We start from the raw sequence: 15,356 nt of genomic DNA on the forward strand, positions 1-15,356 counted from the left end.
GATGGCTAATTAATTGCCATGAATGCAGTTAAAAGAATATAAAAATCTAACATTTAACCTTATTTGTAACGCTTGAGTAAAAATGACTGGATGTATATATATATTGTACAAGGCTGAATTAAAATTACCGCATACCTGGTTTCTTCAAATGAGACCAATGGAAATAGACCTGACTGTTGTCAATACTTGATTGTTGATAATTCTGATTATCTGTCCAAGTACAAAACTATGCTAACAAGAAATTGCACATGAGCATATAGAAAGTACTTGAAAAGTTTCAGATTGTTTGATGTCTGAAGTAGTTTCTATCCTGTTCAATGACTGAATGAGGATCATAAGATTTAGGGGGAAGGAAACACTCTTATCGTGTTTAAATCACGACAACCAATGCAATAGTCACATGGTGTTACTTCGTCCCTTATACCCGCCCTTATATTAAAGCCCTTATACAATGCATCTGAGACTACTATAACCTCAGACTATAACATAGTGTTATAATAGTCTCAGAATATATGTAGAATAATGCCGGTAACATTATAACTTTATCATACATTCATTCTCCTTTGGCGTGGAATAAAAGCAAATTACCTGCAGTGCTTCTATTTTATTAAGTTGTGTTTCAAGCAAGCATTTGTGAAAACAGTACTATTTAAAGTATTTTTGGGCAAGATAGAAAATTACAGTACAGGGCCTTTTGGTGTAGGTCTATTGTTAATGATGAAATTGAAAGAGGATACCAATTAAATTAATTTTTAACCAAAAATCTAATTAAACGAGAAAAGCCAGAGAATAAAAGATAAAACAACAATAACTTACCATTACACATAAACTGACTGATCCAGAAATTTTCATAAAGGGGGTGGGGGCACTGACTGTTAAAAAGCAGGCCTCACTAGTCATGGCAGTGGCGGATCCAGATATTTTCATAAGTGGGGCCCACTGACTGCCTAACTGAGGGTCCCGCTCTGGTCATGCTTCAGTGATTTCCTATATAATCAACCAAATCCCCCCGGCCCCCTCTAAATCCACCTCTGCATGCTTAAGTGATAACCCCTATACAATCAATCAAATTTTTCCCACAAAAAGGGGAGGGGCAGGGTGCACTAAATTCGCCTCTGTGTGCAACATGAACCATATCCTGCATCCAAAATACATGAATGAACTCAAGTAGTGATAGTAGTGAACAGTTCGGAACTTCCCGGGGCTGCTCAACATGTGGCAACCAACGTCTTAGTATAATTGCAAATTTAGTAAGTAAAATTTTGATTTGATTCGACATTTTGACAAACATGATAACATAAGGGACTGACGACATCATAAGATCGATGTAGGATAAAAAAAAACTTAAATCAAATAGTTTGGGGGTGGGGTGGGTGGGTAAAAATTGCTGCAAGTTTTGTTTATCCAACATCAATTTTACATATATATCAAATCAATTTTTCCCAAATTAAGTGAAAAAGGTGGGGGGGGGGGGGGGGGGGGGGGGTGTCAGTGAATTATCCTACATTGAACTTTTGATGTCGACTCGTCCCTAAGATCTGGTGAGCTTTTCGTTGAATATAGGAGATAGTGATTAAAGTATTTGCAAGCAAAGTTCATAAGTTGAGAATTATAAAACAAAATATATTGTTTAACCTTGGACCAATAGATCAAGTCAAAAATTTAGACATTTCAGGGATCGATCAGGGTGATAATGTAGCACTAGCTATTATAATACTTGTGTAGAACCTTGTATAGAGTAAACCAAGGAGGCAGTAGGAAAACTTATAAGATGTTTCCTAATAATCATGATTACAAAAGAACTTGACACGGATTCTTAACTGAAGGTCTGTCCGATTAGTAAAATTTCGAATGCACTTAAATGAATACATAAGTGACCCCCCCCCCCCCCCCCCCTCCTTAAGTCTCCGCCAAGACTGATAGACTCCTTAAGCCAATTCTGTAACCAAGAGCATTCCTATGTTTATATTTTATTTATTATTGAGTTACTGTTTAACCTTTAGTTCTTCTCTGATTAGAGCTAGGATTTGTATAGTAATAATATACAAATCCTTGATAAGAGTAATCCTCGTTTGTCAATTTTCCATAATTCCGCGGCACCACCCCCTCAGCAAACAGTCTTGTATTTAATTCTGAATAGAACAAAATGTAAAATAAGTGAATAAGTTATAGATTAAATAATAAATAAATAATTAAATATTCTTTATTTAGTTTTTTCTTTATTCTCACTTCTTCCAGAGACATGTACTATTAAATGTACATGTATGTCTCTGATTCTTCATAGTCTTATATTAAGGATTTGTAGAGTATACAAATCCTTGATTATAACAAAGGCATATAATACTCAGTGTACCACTTCTGAACTTTTTTGTAATTATTTTCTATACTTAAATCCCCATTCTTGATTCCAGACCGGGTTCCGGACTAACTCTCATATACGTAAATGATCGTAAATGTACGAAAGCTTGACACGTCGAATACGAAAACCCGGAAATATTTTCTCCGTTGCCGTTTTTTATACTATGACGCAAAATCCATGGACGCTCGTCTGCTGCTGAATTCATGTTTTACAGTTTAACAAGGATTTGTATAGTGTCACTGTACAAATCCTTGAGTTTAAAGAATGGAAAGATATATCATAGTCAGATAGATAATACAAAGAACTCTGGTTTTTCAAAACCGATTGGTCAAAAAGTTATTAGTATGAACAGATAAATTGAAATGGGCTGCTTGTCGATTAACTGGAAGAAACCGGGGAACGAAAGAAAGTTGTGTTTCTCTTAACGGATTACGTACCCAATATTTTGTACTTGGAAAGCGCAACGAAAGGTAAATATTATCATGTACATATTTAAGAAGATGCTAGTGCTATACTTTTCACGAAAAAAAATTTGAATTTATAAATGTCATCGCATGCAAACCCGAAAATCAGTCAAAGATTGTCAAGAACGGACGCAAGTCAACTCGACCCACTGGCAAAACGCCCTACTTTTTTAACAACACGCCTCCCTTTATAAAAATATCCCACTCTTGTTAAGGGAGCTACCATGTGAGTTTTATTGGGGGGTACTGGTAGGGGTGTGTTATTTGAAAAATATGCGGAACTGGAGTTCTGTCAACTTATAAGGAATCCATGACAAATCGCCCCACTGGCAAATCGCCCCACACCTAATCGCCCCACTTTTTCACCAACTCGCCCCACTTCCTAAAAAATCGCCCCACTCTTGTTTACCAACTCGCCCCACTTATGAAAAGGGTAAAATCCCATTGAAAATAGGTTGGATAACATGCCCCACTCATGAAAAGGGTTAAAATCCCGCTGAAATAAGGTCTGCCAACTCGCCCCACTCATGACAAATAGATAAACCACGATGAATTTAGTAATGCCAACTCGCCCCACTTATTGAAAAAGATGCTATCCCGTTGTAAATGTTCCTGCCACTTATAAATAAAATCAATACCTATGAAAACCTTAGATAAACATCTTTTGTTATTCTTTTCTTTTTGTTTAAATAAAGCAGTAAGAAGTGAGTACCAGTATTTCGGTGACGTGAATGTCAACTCGCCCCACTTGTGAAAAATAGAAAATTCCTGATGAATTGAGTTATCCCAACTCGCCCCACTTATGAAAAATAGGAAAATCCTAATATTGAGTCATGCCAACTCTTTACACTTATGAAAAAGGAAGTAATACCGTTGAATTTATGTCTGCCAACGTACCCAACTGATAAATAAAAGTATGAATAGAATTAATGGCTACCAACTAGCCCCACTTATGAATAAAATGATTAAACTGTAAGGAGTGTAGGCCTTCCAATTCTGCCAACTTATGAAAACGTTAGAAATGCATCTTTTTTTTTTGGTTCTTTTCTTTTGGTTGAAATAAAACAGACTACATAATTATGCATAACAATAACATTTAAAACAAACATACATTAAATCAGTTATGACAAGCACTGGCATGATAACATAAAAAGAAGTACTAGATGAAATGTCCATGCTGATGTGCGTTGGTTAACACGCTGAAGTGCAATGGTCCATTGTGACACTAACTTGTTGTTAGATATGCTGAAGTGGGTTTGGTGGATACGCTGAAGTGCGATGGTCTAACTGTGACGTGTATACTAGCTAAATGCAATGGTCTGAAGTTGAAATCCCATTTTTAAATGTGGCGGTGTAGTGGTTAATGTGCTAGCCTCGCGTTTGGAAGACTGGGTTTTCTGGTCAGGTCAAAATAAAGACTTTAATTTTTAATTTGCTAATGTTTTGCTTAGTATACAACAGTATGAGGCAGAAAATTGACTGGATGGCTCAGATTAAGTATAATGGATTCGAGTTGGGGGACATTGTTTTTATAATGAGCATTCAAGTGCGATAAAAAATAAAACGGGTATAGCACAGCGCTCTTTGTAGTACTAACTAAGCAGGATACACTTAATTTTATCAAATATACTAGTAACTTGTTCTTGTCATGTCAGTAGATACGAAATTTCTCACAACACTCATGCATCTATTTATTTAATAAATCATAACAGTTTTTAAGAAATAAAAACTACCGATTACATTTATGCTTGACATATAGTGAGACATGACGCTTGTTCTGTCATTAGCTTGAGAATTAGCTGATTTTTCACTAAGCAGCAGAAACTGAGAATTACAACAAGTTGGCACCATTTGGGTTTCTTTTGGCCTAACCCATAGCAGAATATTAATACTTTAAACAAAATAAAATAACCAAGATTGCCCGTTTTCTTACAAAGCATGCCGGATTCATTTCGAGAATAAAACAAAATTATCGCTACTTGATATAACGAAAACATTGCTAATAATTAATTTATTATTTTGAAAGTTGTCCACACAAAATCATGTGATGTTAACTTGAGGAGAAGTCAAATTTTATATAAGACCAAGACATGCTCAAAACTGTTTGGGACTTAAATCGTTCGTTTCATTCTGTTTCCTTTCCTTCGTACGTACGAAACCTTCATCTACAAATCTTATTCTCCTGCCTGTGAATCCATTTGTTTCATAACGTTGTATTTGAAAACGTCACAATATCAAACGTCATGCAAAATCATCGCACTTCATCGAAAGGACCATTGCACTTCGACGTGGACCATCGCACTTCGGTGTGGACCATCGCACTTCAGCGTCCCCATCGCACCTCTGAGTCCTACACATGTATAAGCCAAAAACTGCATTTTACCCCTATGTCCTATTTTTAGCCATGTTGGCATGTTAGTTAGCAGGAGAGGTCATCTGACACATATTTCTAACTAAATATCCGAATGATGTTTGTGGCCAAGTTTGGTTCAATTTGACTCCCTAGTTTCAGAAGAGAAGATTTTTGTAAAAGTTAACAGAGACGGACAACGACGACAGACGCCTTGTGATGAGAAAAGCTAATAAACAGCTGTGCCACGAGCGCATGATACACCCGTCGTCTTGTGTGTGAAGTTTTATGCAATAATCATAAATAGTTTCTGAGATAAGGCGCGACATGTGAAAACCCCCCTTTTTTACAAAAAACTCAATAACTCTAAAATAAAATTTTGAATCATCACCAAAAAGTATACAGATCTTAAGATTAATATAAATAAGTAGTGTGTAAAGTTTTAAGCAATAATAATACATGTTTTTTGAGATACGGCGCGACATGTGAAAAAAACACACCCCTGTTTTAGCTATAAAGTCTTGTAACTACGAAAGTTTAAATCTTATTTTCACCAAAAAGTATGCAGATAGTTTGACCATCATAAGAAACAACTATGTTAAGTTTCATTAAATTTGGTGGCTTCCTTACCAACTCGCCCTGCTTAAAAAAAAAATTGCCCCACTTATGAAAAGGGTTAAATCCATAAAATATACTCCTGTCAACAATGGCAACTCGCCTAACTTGGGTAAAATCCAAATGAATATAGAATATAAAAAAAATAAAGGTCTGCCAACTCGCCCATATTTACTTATCTACCCAGAAATTAGAAGACACTGATACAAAAAAATCGAAATTTAATATATGATATTTATTGATTTAAAATGATGTTTCACTTCTTAAAATATGATTGTAGATTCATTATTTATTATTAAATTATTATGTAATTTATGTATTAATTTATTGCATGTATTGTATCATAATCTATTTGATTCTTTTTTTAGCTGACTCAAAATCATGCATGATGATGCTGTTTGGGCCCCCTGGTTGTACATAGGAAGTGGACTCCTCGAGAAGATGAAAGGTCTGCTTTACATGTATGTAATGTAAATATAAAAATAAGAAAATGTGGTGATTGCCAATGAGACATTTATAAATTCAGATTTTTTTTGGAAGTGGGGCGAGTTGGTGAAAAAGTGGGGCGATTAGGTGTGGGGCGATTTGCCAGTGGGGCGATTTGTCATGGATTCTTTTTGATTAATACCTTGTGTATTAATTAAGCAGCAGGGGGTATAATGATGGACATTTAGGGCCATCATGGTGACCATATTTTTTATGGCCACCATTAATAAGATAATGTCACAGGTAGTACTGTATCAAGTTTATAATATATTTTTAAAATTGGAGTTATCTTCCTTTGACCATGATTAAAGTTTAATCAACTACAATCAATGCTTTATACAATGCAATGTTTAATTTTGACTTCCACTGATAAAACACAGATCAAGTTTAATTTGGGTAGTGTCACTTTAACCATTATTGAGTTATGCCCCTTTATAAATCGAAAGATTGCAAAATTTTTAGTTTCCATTCTGTAACTGAAGTTTTCCCCAGCCAGACATTATGAAACCTTTACACAATATTCATTACCACAAAACTCAGTAAAGATCAAGTACAATTTTTTTGTTTCCGTTCTCTAACTTGAGTTTGCCTCAACCAAATGTTATGAAACTTATACACAATGCTTATTACTACATAATACAGATTAAGTACGAAATTAGGTGGCAACACTTTTATCATTCTAGAGTTATGTCCTTTTATAAACATAAAAATTGCTGAATTTTTTTAGTTTGTCTCAACCAAATGTTGTAAAACTTATACACACTCATGTTAGAGTTATGCGTGTTTACAAATAGAAAAATTGCTAAATTTTTAGTTTCTGTTCTTTACTTAAGTTAGCCTCAACCAAATGTTATGAGACTTACACACAATACTTATTACCACAAAACTCAGATCAAGTTCAAATTTGGGTAGCGTCACTTTTTCCATTCTTCAGTTATGTCCCTTTATAACTATATGATATGCAAGCGGGGGCATCATCTGTGTCCACATGTGGACACTATCCACATTTATTTATTCATGTTATTACACCGTTACATTTTCAGCATTTTGATAGTTTGTCTATTTCAAATCTCTTAAAGTTATGATTTTCAAACATGGAATATTATGATCACTGTGGGTATTATTTCTGTACCAAAATTTTTAGTACAAAACAAGTACTGTAAAATACTGGTACCGTACCTAAATATTACAATAATTTTTAAGTAAAGAAGTAGTACTAAATATTAAAAGTAAATGTCCGGTACTAAAGATTTTTAGTACAGAAATAGAGTAAAAAGGATAACAATGTACGAAAAATACTCTGGTTACCAACCAATCAAAATCCGGCATTACTATATAAGGTTGAATTTATAAGGAAAATTGCATTGCAAGCAATCCCAAACAGGCCTACATTTCTTGTAGATGAATTATGAAAAAGTTTAAAAGAACAAACAATTTTTTATACAACCACAATATGGGGTCGTATACTGCTACACAGTATACTGCTATCACATTGTTGTCCTTTAAAGACATTTGGTTATTACAGGACAAAAAATTTTAGTTTAAGTGTATGGTACTCTTTAATCTAAAGGTTCAATACCCAGTGGCGGATCCAGAAATTTCCCCCCTATAATGTGTCAAATATTTGATTACAATCCAAATTCAGACCTATATCAAACTTGAATATTGTGTTCATTTTTACCCCAACTGTTCAGGGTTCGTTTCCAGCTTTGCTTGGGAAACCGTTTATTGAAGTTTATTTTGCTTTTTGACAGAAAATTTATCCATTGCCAAGGTACATTGAAAGGTTTTTCTTTTATTAAAATCTGCACATATATTTATATTAATTTTTTATAAGCTTAACTGTTGATCTTCTTTCTGTTGTTTGCTTACATTTTGTTTCAATTCACTCAAAAGTAAAAGTATATAGTAAAGGTATAAATTAGTGAGCATCAATTCATACTACATGTAGTTTTTGTCTGGACTTCTTGATTAAATTATTTATATATACAATTTTAGCTTGTTACCAAATGAAAGGAAAGTACAGTATTGACAATGATTGATATCACTGGTGAACATGTATGTCATGTAGGTGTGAATGTCCTGCAAAAAAGAACTGATATCAAAGTAAGTTCATCTGTAGAATTGCAGTTAATTTAAATAATTTGATGTTATCTACCTAAAACTGTTTCAAGTATAACTGTACATGTACACTGTTGCTTATTTTTCTCACTTTCCCATGTAATGTATGCATCAAGGCATCCTTACTTTGCCCCTTCTACTGCTCCATACACACACACTTGAGATGTCAGAAGTTCAAACTATCATAGCATTTACATTTCAAACTTACACAGCTACAATAGTACAAGTAGTCTTGATGTACAGTTCTAAAGATGCATATCGAATGTACATCTGTAAAGCTGTATATAAACTGTACAGCTGTAAAGCTGTATATCAACTCTACAGTTTACAAACAGTTTTACGGATGTACAGTTTATATACAGCTTAACAGCTGTACAGTTGGTATACAGCTTTACAGATGTACAGTTTATATACAGCTTTATAGCTGTACAGTTAATATACAGCTTTACAGATGTACATTCGATATGCATCTTGAGAACTGTACATCAAGATTACTTGTACTAAAGTAGCTGTGATATAGACATCAATCTTATTCTACAAGAAGAGAAAAGGGGGGGGGGGGGGGGAATCAGAATCAAAGGCATGTATAATAGATGTGCCATTTGACTTTGGTACACTCAAAATGATTGCTTCTACCTTGACAATGTCCAGTACGGGGTGACATCCTCCGCTATTGCTTGCAATAGCAAATCTAGTGTTAGAATAACCTTAATCGCCATTCATTTTTTCTGATGTAAGAAGAGGAAATAGAGTATATTTCTCAATCTTACGTGTAAAATTGTGCGTTAGATATTTGACACTGAACAGCACAAAACGTATAGACAAGGAATAAACCAATGCAAAATGTGTCATTTTAGGCTATACAAAGTATTGATCAATCAATCAAATCATAATTAAAGTGATCAAATCATGATAAGAGATCAATCAATCAAGTTTTGATATCAAACAAGTAATTAATCAAGTGCAGAATTCGAAAAAAAACGTCCCCTCACCTTTTACAAACTGTCAATCAGTCGATCAATCAATCAATCAAACGATCGATCAATCAATCGATTGATTGATCAATCATGATCACAAACCATCAATCAACCAATCCACATATCTTTTCCGATCAATTTATGAAAGAAAATACCTTTAATTCGCTTTTGAACAATCGACTTTTGCGTATTATTATGTCACCCCTTTGATAAAAGGGGGGACATATTGTTATTCTACGAATTATTCTATCACACTTTTTCTCCAGCTTAGTTCTCGGTGAGTTGACTTGACATACATTGATAAAACTGCTCCATAATGACAATCCCCATGTGCAGATGTGCACTTTGGGTTTGGAATTTTCAAGATGGCTGCCGTTACCATGGAAATGGCAAAAATGTGAAAAACCGAAAAATGGTCCAAATTAAATGAAACTTTATAGCTGTACAGTTAATATACAGCTTTACAGATGTACATTCGATATGCATCTTGAGAACTGTACATCAAGATTACTTGTACTAAAGTAGCTGTGTACCTAGTCAGACTGGCCTATATTATGTATTGATAAGTTGTTATCATTTAGAATACATAAAATATTTGTCACTGGACATTAAAATAAGCAAGAAAAATCAACCAATTAATGATTTTGCATTATCAGAATGAATTTGCAAACATATAGCAATCAGATTATATACATGGATAAACCTTGGAGCTTTTTCAATGAACCAGGCTCAACCAGCATATAAATATAAAAAGATGAGGTATGATCCTCAATGATTCATTTAAAATTCCAAAGGACATTATTATTTATATAATATAATGCTATTTCACACTTTCAATTTTGTTTTTTGATCAGAATGTTTTTTTGTCAAAACATAGCCATAAGTATTTCTATTCTTGGCGGCATTGTCAACGATTTGTATAAAGCTTTATATTTCAGAAGGTAGAAGACCTGGCCTTGAAGTCATAAAACTTTTGAGTCAGATTTTTGTACTCATACTCCAAAATCAACCAATCAAAATGTTTGATTTCATGTTTCGAGCATGATTTTTGTGCTCCGAGCACTGAGCAAAGTTTTATGACTTCAACCCCTGGACTTCATATCTTGTTTGCAGAGGCTTATGTTACAAAGATTCTGTCTGTCATATGTCCATTGTCCTCGACCTCAATTTCATGGTTCAATAACTGCTTGAAAAAAATATATAGTTCTTTTGTCATGTGAATTTCTCACTTATGACATGTATGAGTTATAGGATATTATAACTATATTTGGTATATGGGTTCCTTGCAACATCTACGTGTCTGTTAGAAGGGTTCACCTGACTTCTTCTTCACTTTTTTGATCAGTGACAAGGTCCATTTCTCAAATCCTATAAGCAGTAGGTCAACTGTACATGTATATCAGTCTGGCAAGTCAGTCTGGCAGGTTTCATCTGATCTTGGGTATGACCTCATTTCATTTATCAATGTTAAGTTTTTGTATTTTTGCTGATTTTCAAGTACTACAAGCTTAAATAATAGGTCAACTATATTTGGTGTATAAAAAAATCGTTTGGTGTAGATGTCTGTCTGATAGGATTTATCCAACCTTCACCTCATGGTCAAAGATCTGTAAAGTGTTAAGATTTTGTGATACTTTCAGTAATTTTACCTTTATCTTAAAGAATTTCAACATAAAATAAATGGTCAGCATGTGCACTCTAAGTCTTGTTGAGGTACTGGTTACCTATGAGTTGTACGCTTAACATGCTTTGACAATTTTGTAAATACTGGTTCAACCTACAGCTTGTATTTAATAGAGGCTCTTCCAAGTTATGGCTATGGTAGTTTGATCAAAATTCCTTCATTGTTTGATTAATTTATTGATACTGTTTCTTCACATTGATATATGAGTACACACACAACTTTGTTTTAAGATTTCATAAAAGGAAAGTAAAAGGAAAGGCTTACATTAGTTTGACAGCAACCTTACAACAAAAAGTACAATAAACATGGACATGACAGCAGTTTTTATACAACCGCCAAAAATCACATCATCGTCCGAAATTTAAAAAAAAAATTTCTTCAAATATTATTTGGGGGAGGGGTGTCAATTCGCAACAGCATAGTGTTCTGCACAAAAGCAAAAAAATGAATATAAATTCAAATCATATAACCAATTCTAGTTCTTTGACTACATTTATTCTGTGTCAGAAACCTATTATTTGTCAAATATTTAATAACAATCCAAATTCAGACCTGTATCAAGTGCGAATATTGTGTCCATTTTTGCCCCAACTGTTCAGGGTTGGACCTCTGCGGTCCTATCCAGCTGCACTCGGCAAAGCAATTTATTTTAACATGCTAAAACTCACAATATGTCATAGGCATATACTTTGTAGGCGGTTTGGGACCTCTTAAGTGTATTAGACTATTAATTATTATAACATTACTTCATGGAAGTTAAATTTATATTATTTATGAATATTTTATTTCAGTTACCATTCACAGTGAACATGGTGAAGAATAACCAATACCATGAATACAGGACATAGAAGACTACCTCACAAATATGGGAATTTTACAAAAAATACAACATTTTAATTTACAAAGAAGACATTTATTTTGACATTCATGGACTTTGAAAGTAAAGAAATTAGAATGTGAATAAAAATCCTTGGAAATAAAATTTTGAACTTTGAAGAAAATTGAAGATTATGTTTGTTCTAAGAAAGTTTTAAGAAAACAGATACATTCAAAACTGTAAAAAGGAAACAATACAATATTCACAATTACTTTTGAGATCAATTACTCTTGATATATAATTAAAAGATCATATAAAAGTAAGGAAATTTGGTTGAATTGCCAATGAGAAAAATATCCACCAGAGTTCAAATGATGTGATAGTGAGCAATTATAGGTCACCATATGTCCTCCAACAATGAAAAAAACCCAACTATATAGTGTGCTATGAAAAGGTTTGGATATGACAAATAGAGAAAACTAAGAGCCTTATTTTAACAAGTTAATATATCAGAGTTATCATCAATATTCAACTTGTTAAACAACAAGTCACTGTATGACAGAAAGTTCTATGCCAAAAACCTAGTATGTATTGCATCAGAAACAAATTTTAGATAGAACACTAGGAGACTATATAAGGAAATGCAGATAAAAAGTATCATCACCTTAAAATAAAGTATAGCATTTTGTCATTGACAGTTCCATCAAAAGTTTCAGCAATATAACTGTTACATAAAAATCAAACCATACAGGTATTTTTTTTCAAAATATCTCTATATAATAATATGCATAATATTAATAGACGTTATACGTCCGTGGTACAAAAAATCCGTATTACGGACGTGGTACTAAACATCCGTATTACGGACGTAGCATTATAAATCCGTATTACGGACGTTTAACGGATGTTTTACGGTTTGATACGGACGTATTATGGATGGGAAGCAACGGACGTTTTACGTCCGTGGTACTATTCGTCCGTAGGTTTTCCGTATAATACGGACGTATTACCGATTTTTTACGGACGTAATACGTCCGTAGCTATTTTACCTGTGTATAGGGTATACATTTACTATTATTTGTATCTTTACAGCTTGGTCTCAACTTGCAGTTATCTAACAATTTTCAAAATATATTTGTTTACTACAGTAGTATAGATACATTGTGTATCATTCATGTTGAAATAACTAAATTGATATCAATTATAAGTAAATTGTAATTGCACTTCAAATGACAAAAAGGGTATTATATTGCTTTAATTTTATTTTGTAAATTTTATCACGGAAACAATATAAAAAGTGCCCTAGTTGATAAATGCACTCAATTATAAAGATAAGAATAAAACTGACGTTTTTTTAACAATGACTTCATTATTTTTTTTACGATTAACAATGATTTGTTCAAATCGTTATTTCTTTAAATTTTCGGAATTGAAAAACCATGTCCAAATGAAAACTTTACAACGTTTTCCCCTTCCCTCTCTGTTGATGATATTTAATCAACAGGATACAGCTGTTGAAATAAGATTCGTTTCAGGAGAATTAGAACCATCAATTTTGATTCTGAAACTGTAAAAATTCTACTGTACAGTATGCAACGCACCACCTTTTTTAAATCAAGGCTATAAAGGTTCATGGCCGTAGAAAATGTCATTGTACTTGATTATGATTGTTGGACAGAGTGCTTGAATTGAAGTGTGTTTTAACCCTTGATTAGATAGTCATCGATGGAAGATAAAGATATGGAGAATACATTAAGGAAGTGTAAAGGATGAAGTGCGCGTATGAATATGGTAGACAATCACGATGAATGTTTCGACTCACAATTTCAATATGAAAGATTTTACCATTTAAACAATGCTGGAAGTTGAAGCCTTTAGTTTGTTTCATTTGTCAAAAATTATTGATGTATCAATTTGGTAAGAAAAGGAGTAAAGGCCAGACAATTTTGGACGTCATGGACAGCTCTTACATTATAGATTTCAAACAAAGTGTAATTTGTCACTTTCTTTAAATTTCTTTTTCAGAATACATTGGGTTCTGGTTTGACAGTATTCATTGTTTTTGTACCAATCCATCATCAAACAAGTTATGTCCACCTGTGATAATGGTTTGCACTGGTATTGACAAAGTTGATAAGGTAAAGCAAAATAGAGACATTTGATACTTTGTAAACAAAAGTAAATATGGAAATAGACATCAATATCCCTGAAAGATTTTTTTCTAAACCATTTTTGTCTATTTACTTTTGGAAAACCAACAACAATGTGCTTGAATGGAGGATAATATTGATATATGTTTTTTTTCTCTAGAGGGTTTCGTTATCCATGCAGGATTTTGTACGGTTATGATTTTCGTTCAAAATAATAATTTCTATAGATGGTGTCTATACCAGGCTTTTAGAAGCTTTTGTACTGACAACTGTTACACTGGAATGAATTCTTACTGTAGACACTATCACTAATCAGGCAAGTAATGTTTATAAAATGGCATGATGTTGCGTTCGTGTTGACAAATAATTTTTGTTCACATTTGTATTGAATATATCTTTCGATAGTATCACTTATCAGGCAGGTGTTTGGAAAGCACAGTTATAAATCCCCGTTCAACGCAATACAAACTCCAGCTATCATCACGGGTATTGCAGGTTACAAACATTTCAGACCAGTTCGCATTAGATGAAATAAAACAGAAAAGGGTTGTTGTTAAAACTTTCAATTGACAAAGGTTTGGTTGCAATTATCTAGTGCAATAGCCTTTAATATAATTCATTTCAATCAACAATACCGTCTTAGATTAAATATTAAGCTACTCCTATCATCTCTTTTACCAAACAAATTACGAATTAAATGTGCAATTATTGCAGGATCTATATATTGACGACTATAAATCGAAACCTCATGATTCGCTTGTGCTACTTCTCCATTCATATATTATTTGGCTGGCCATGTTATTACTGGTGACCTGAAGATTTACAATAACACTTTGACGATGTTTCAGAGTCAAAACTTTGACATGGACTATGATTTATTATTGTGATGATGTCATAGTGTAAGATTAGAGTTGATAAACAATTCAAAAATGCGTGATGCCTAATCATTTGATATAACTTATATAAGTATTAAAAAACCCGATGGATGTCGAAAGTGGTGCAGGATCTGTTTACCCTGGTCATTCCAATTTTTTTGTGGAGCTTGTGTCCCTTAGTCTTTAGTTTTCTATGTTGTATTGTAAAATGTTGTTTGACTTATGTTTGTTGTTCGTTTATTTTTTCATAGCGTGGTCAGTCTGTCATCGACTTATTTGTTTGAATATCCCTTAGTGTATCTCTCTTCTACTGTATAACAAAGCTTTCAGGGGAAATATAGCAAAGAGAAACACATAACCGAAGGAGAGGAAAGCTCATGTTATGAATATGGGTTAAGAATTTCAGTTTTTAGGTCTTTCCACTTTTCTGTGGAAAGACCTATTGTATTTGTTCTAAT

The 15,356-nt window shown here is 33.4% G+C and overlaps 1 protein-coding gene and 1 long non-coding RNA gene across 2 annotated transcripts in view; both read left to right on the forward strand.

Annotated features, from left to right (window-relative positions):
• Positions 1-15,356, forward strand: part of LOC127711826 (uncharacterized) — a 197,330-nt gene that overhangs the window by 130,612 nt on the left and 51,362 nt on the right. The window contains exon 11 of the mRNA XM_052217980.1: positions 13,899-14,011. Within this exon, the coding sequence (XP_052073940.1) occupies positions 13,899-14,011 (113 nt within the window). The remainder of the gene's footprint in view (positions 1-13,898; positions 14,012-15,356) is intronic.
• On the forward strand, positions 7,853-12,057 carry LOC127710556 (uncharacterized). The gene is made up of 2 exons (XR_007986228.1): positions 7,853-8,380; positions 11,848-12,057. It is a non-coding gene; the product is annotated as an uncharacterized LOC127710556 (long non-coding RNA).

The sequence above is a fragment of the Mytilus californianus genome, unplaced genomic scaffold (genome assembly GCF_021869535.1).
Source record: "Mytilus californianus isolate M0D057914Y unplaced genomic scaffold, xbMytCali1.0.p SCAF_8, whole genome shotgun sequence".
Taxonomy (NCBI): Eukaryota; Metazoa; Mollusca; class Bivalvia; order Mytilida; family Mytilidae; genus Mytilus; species Mytilus californianus.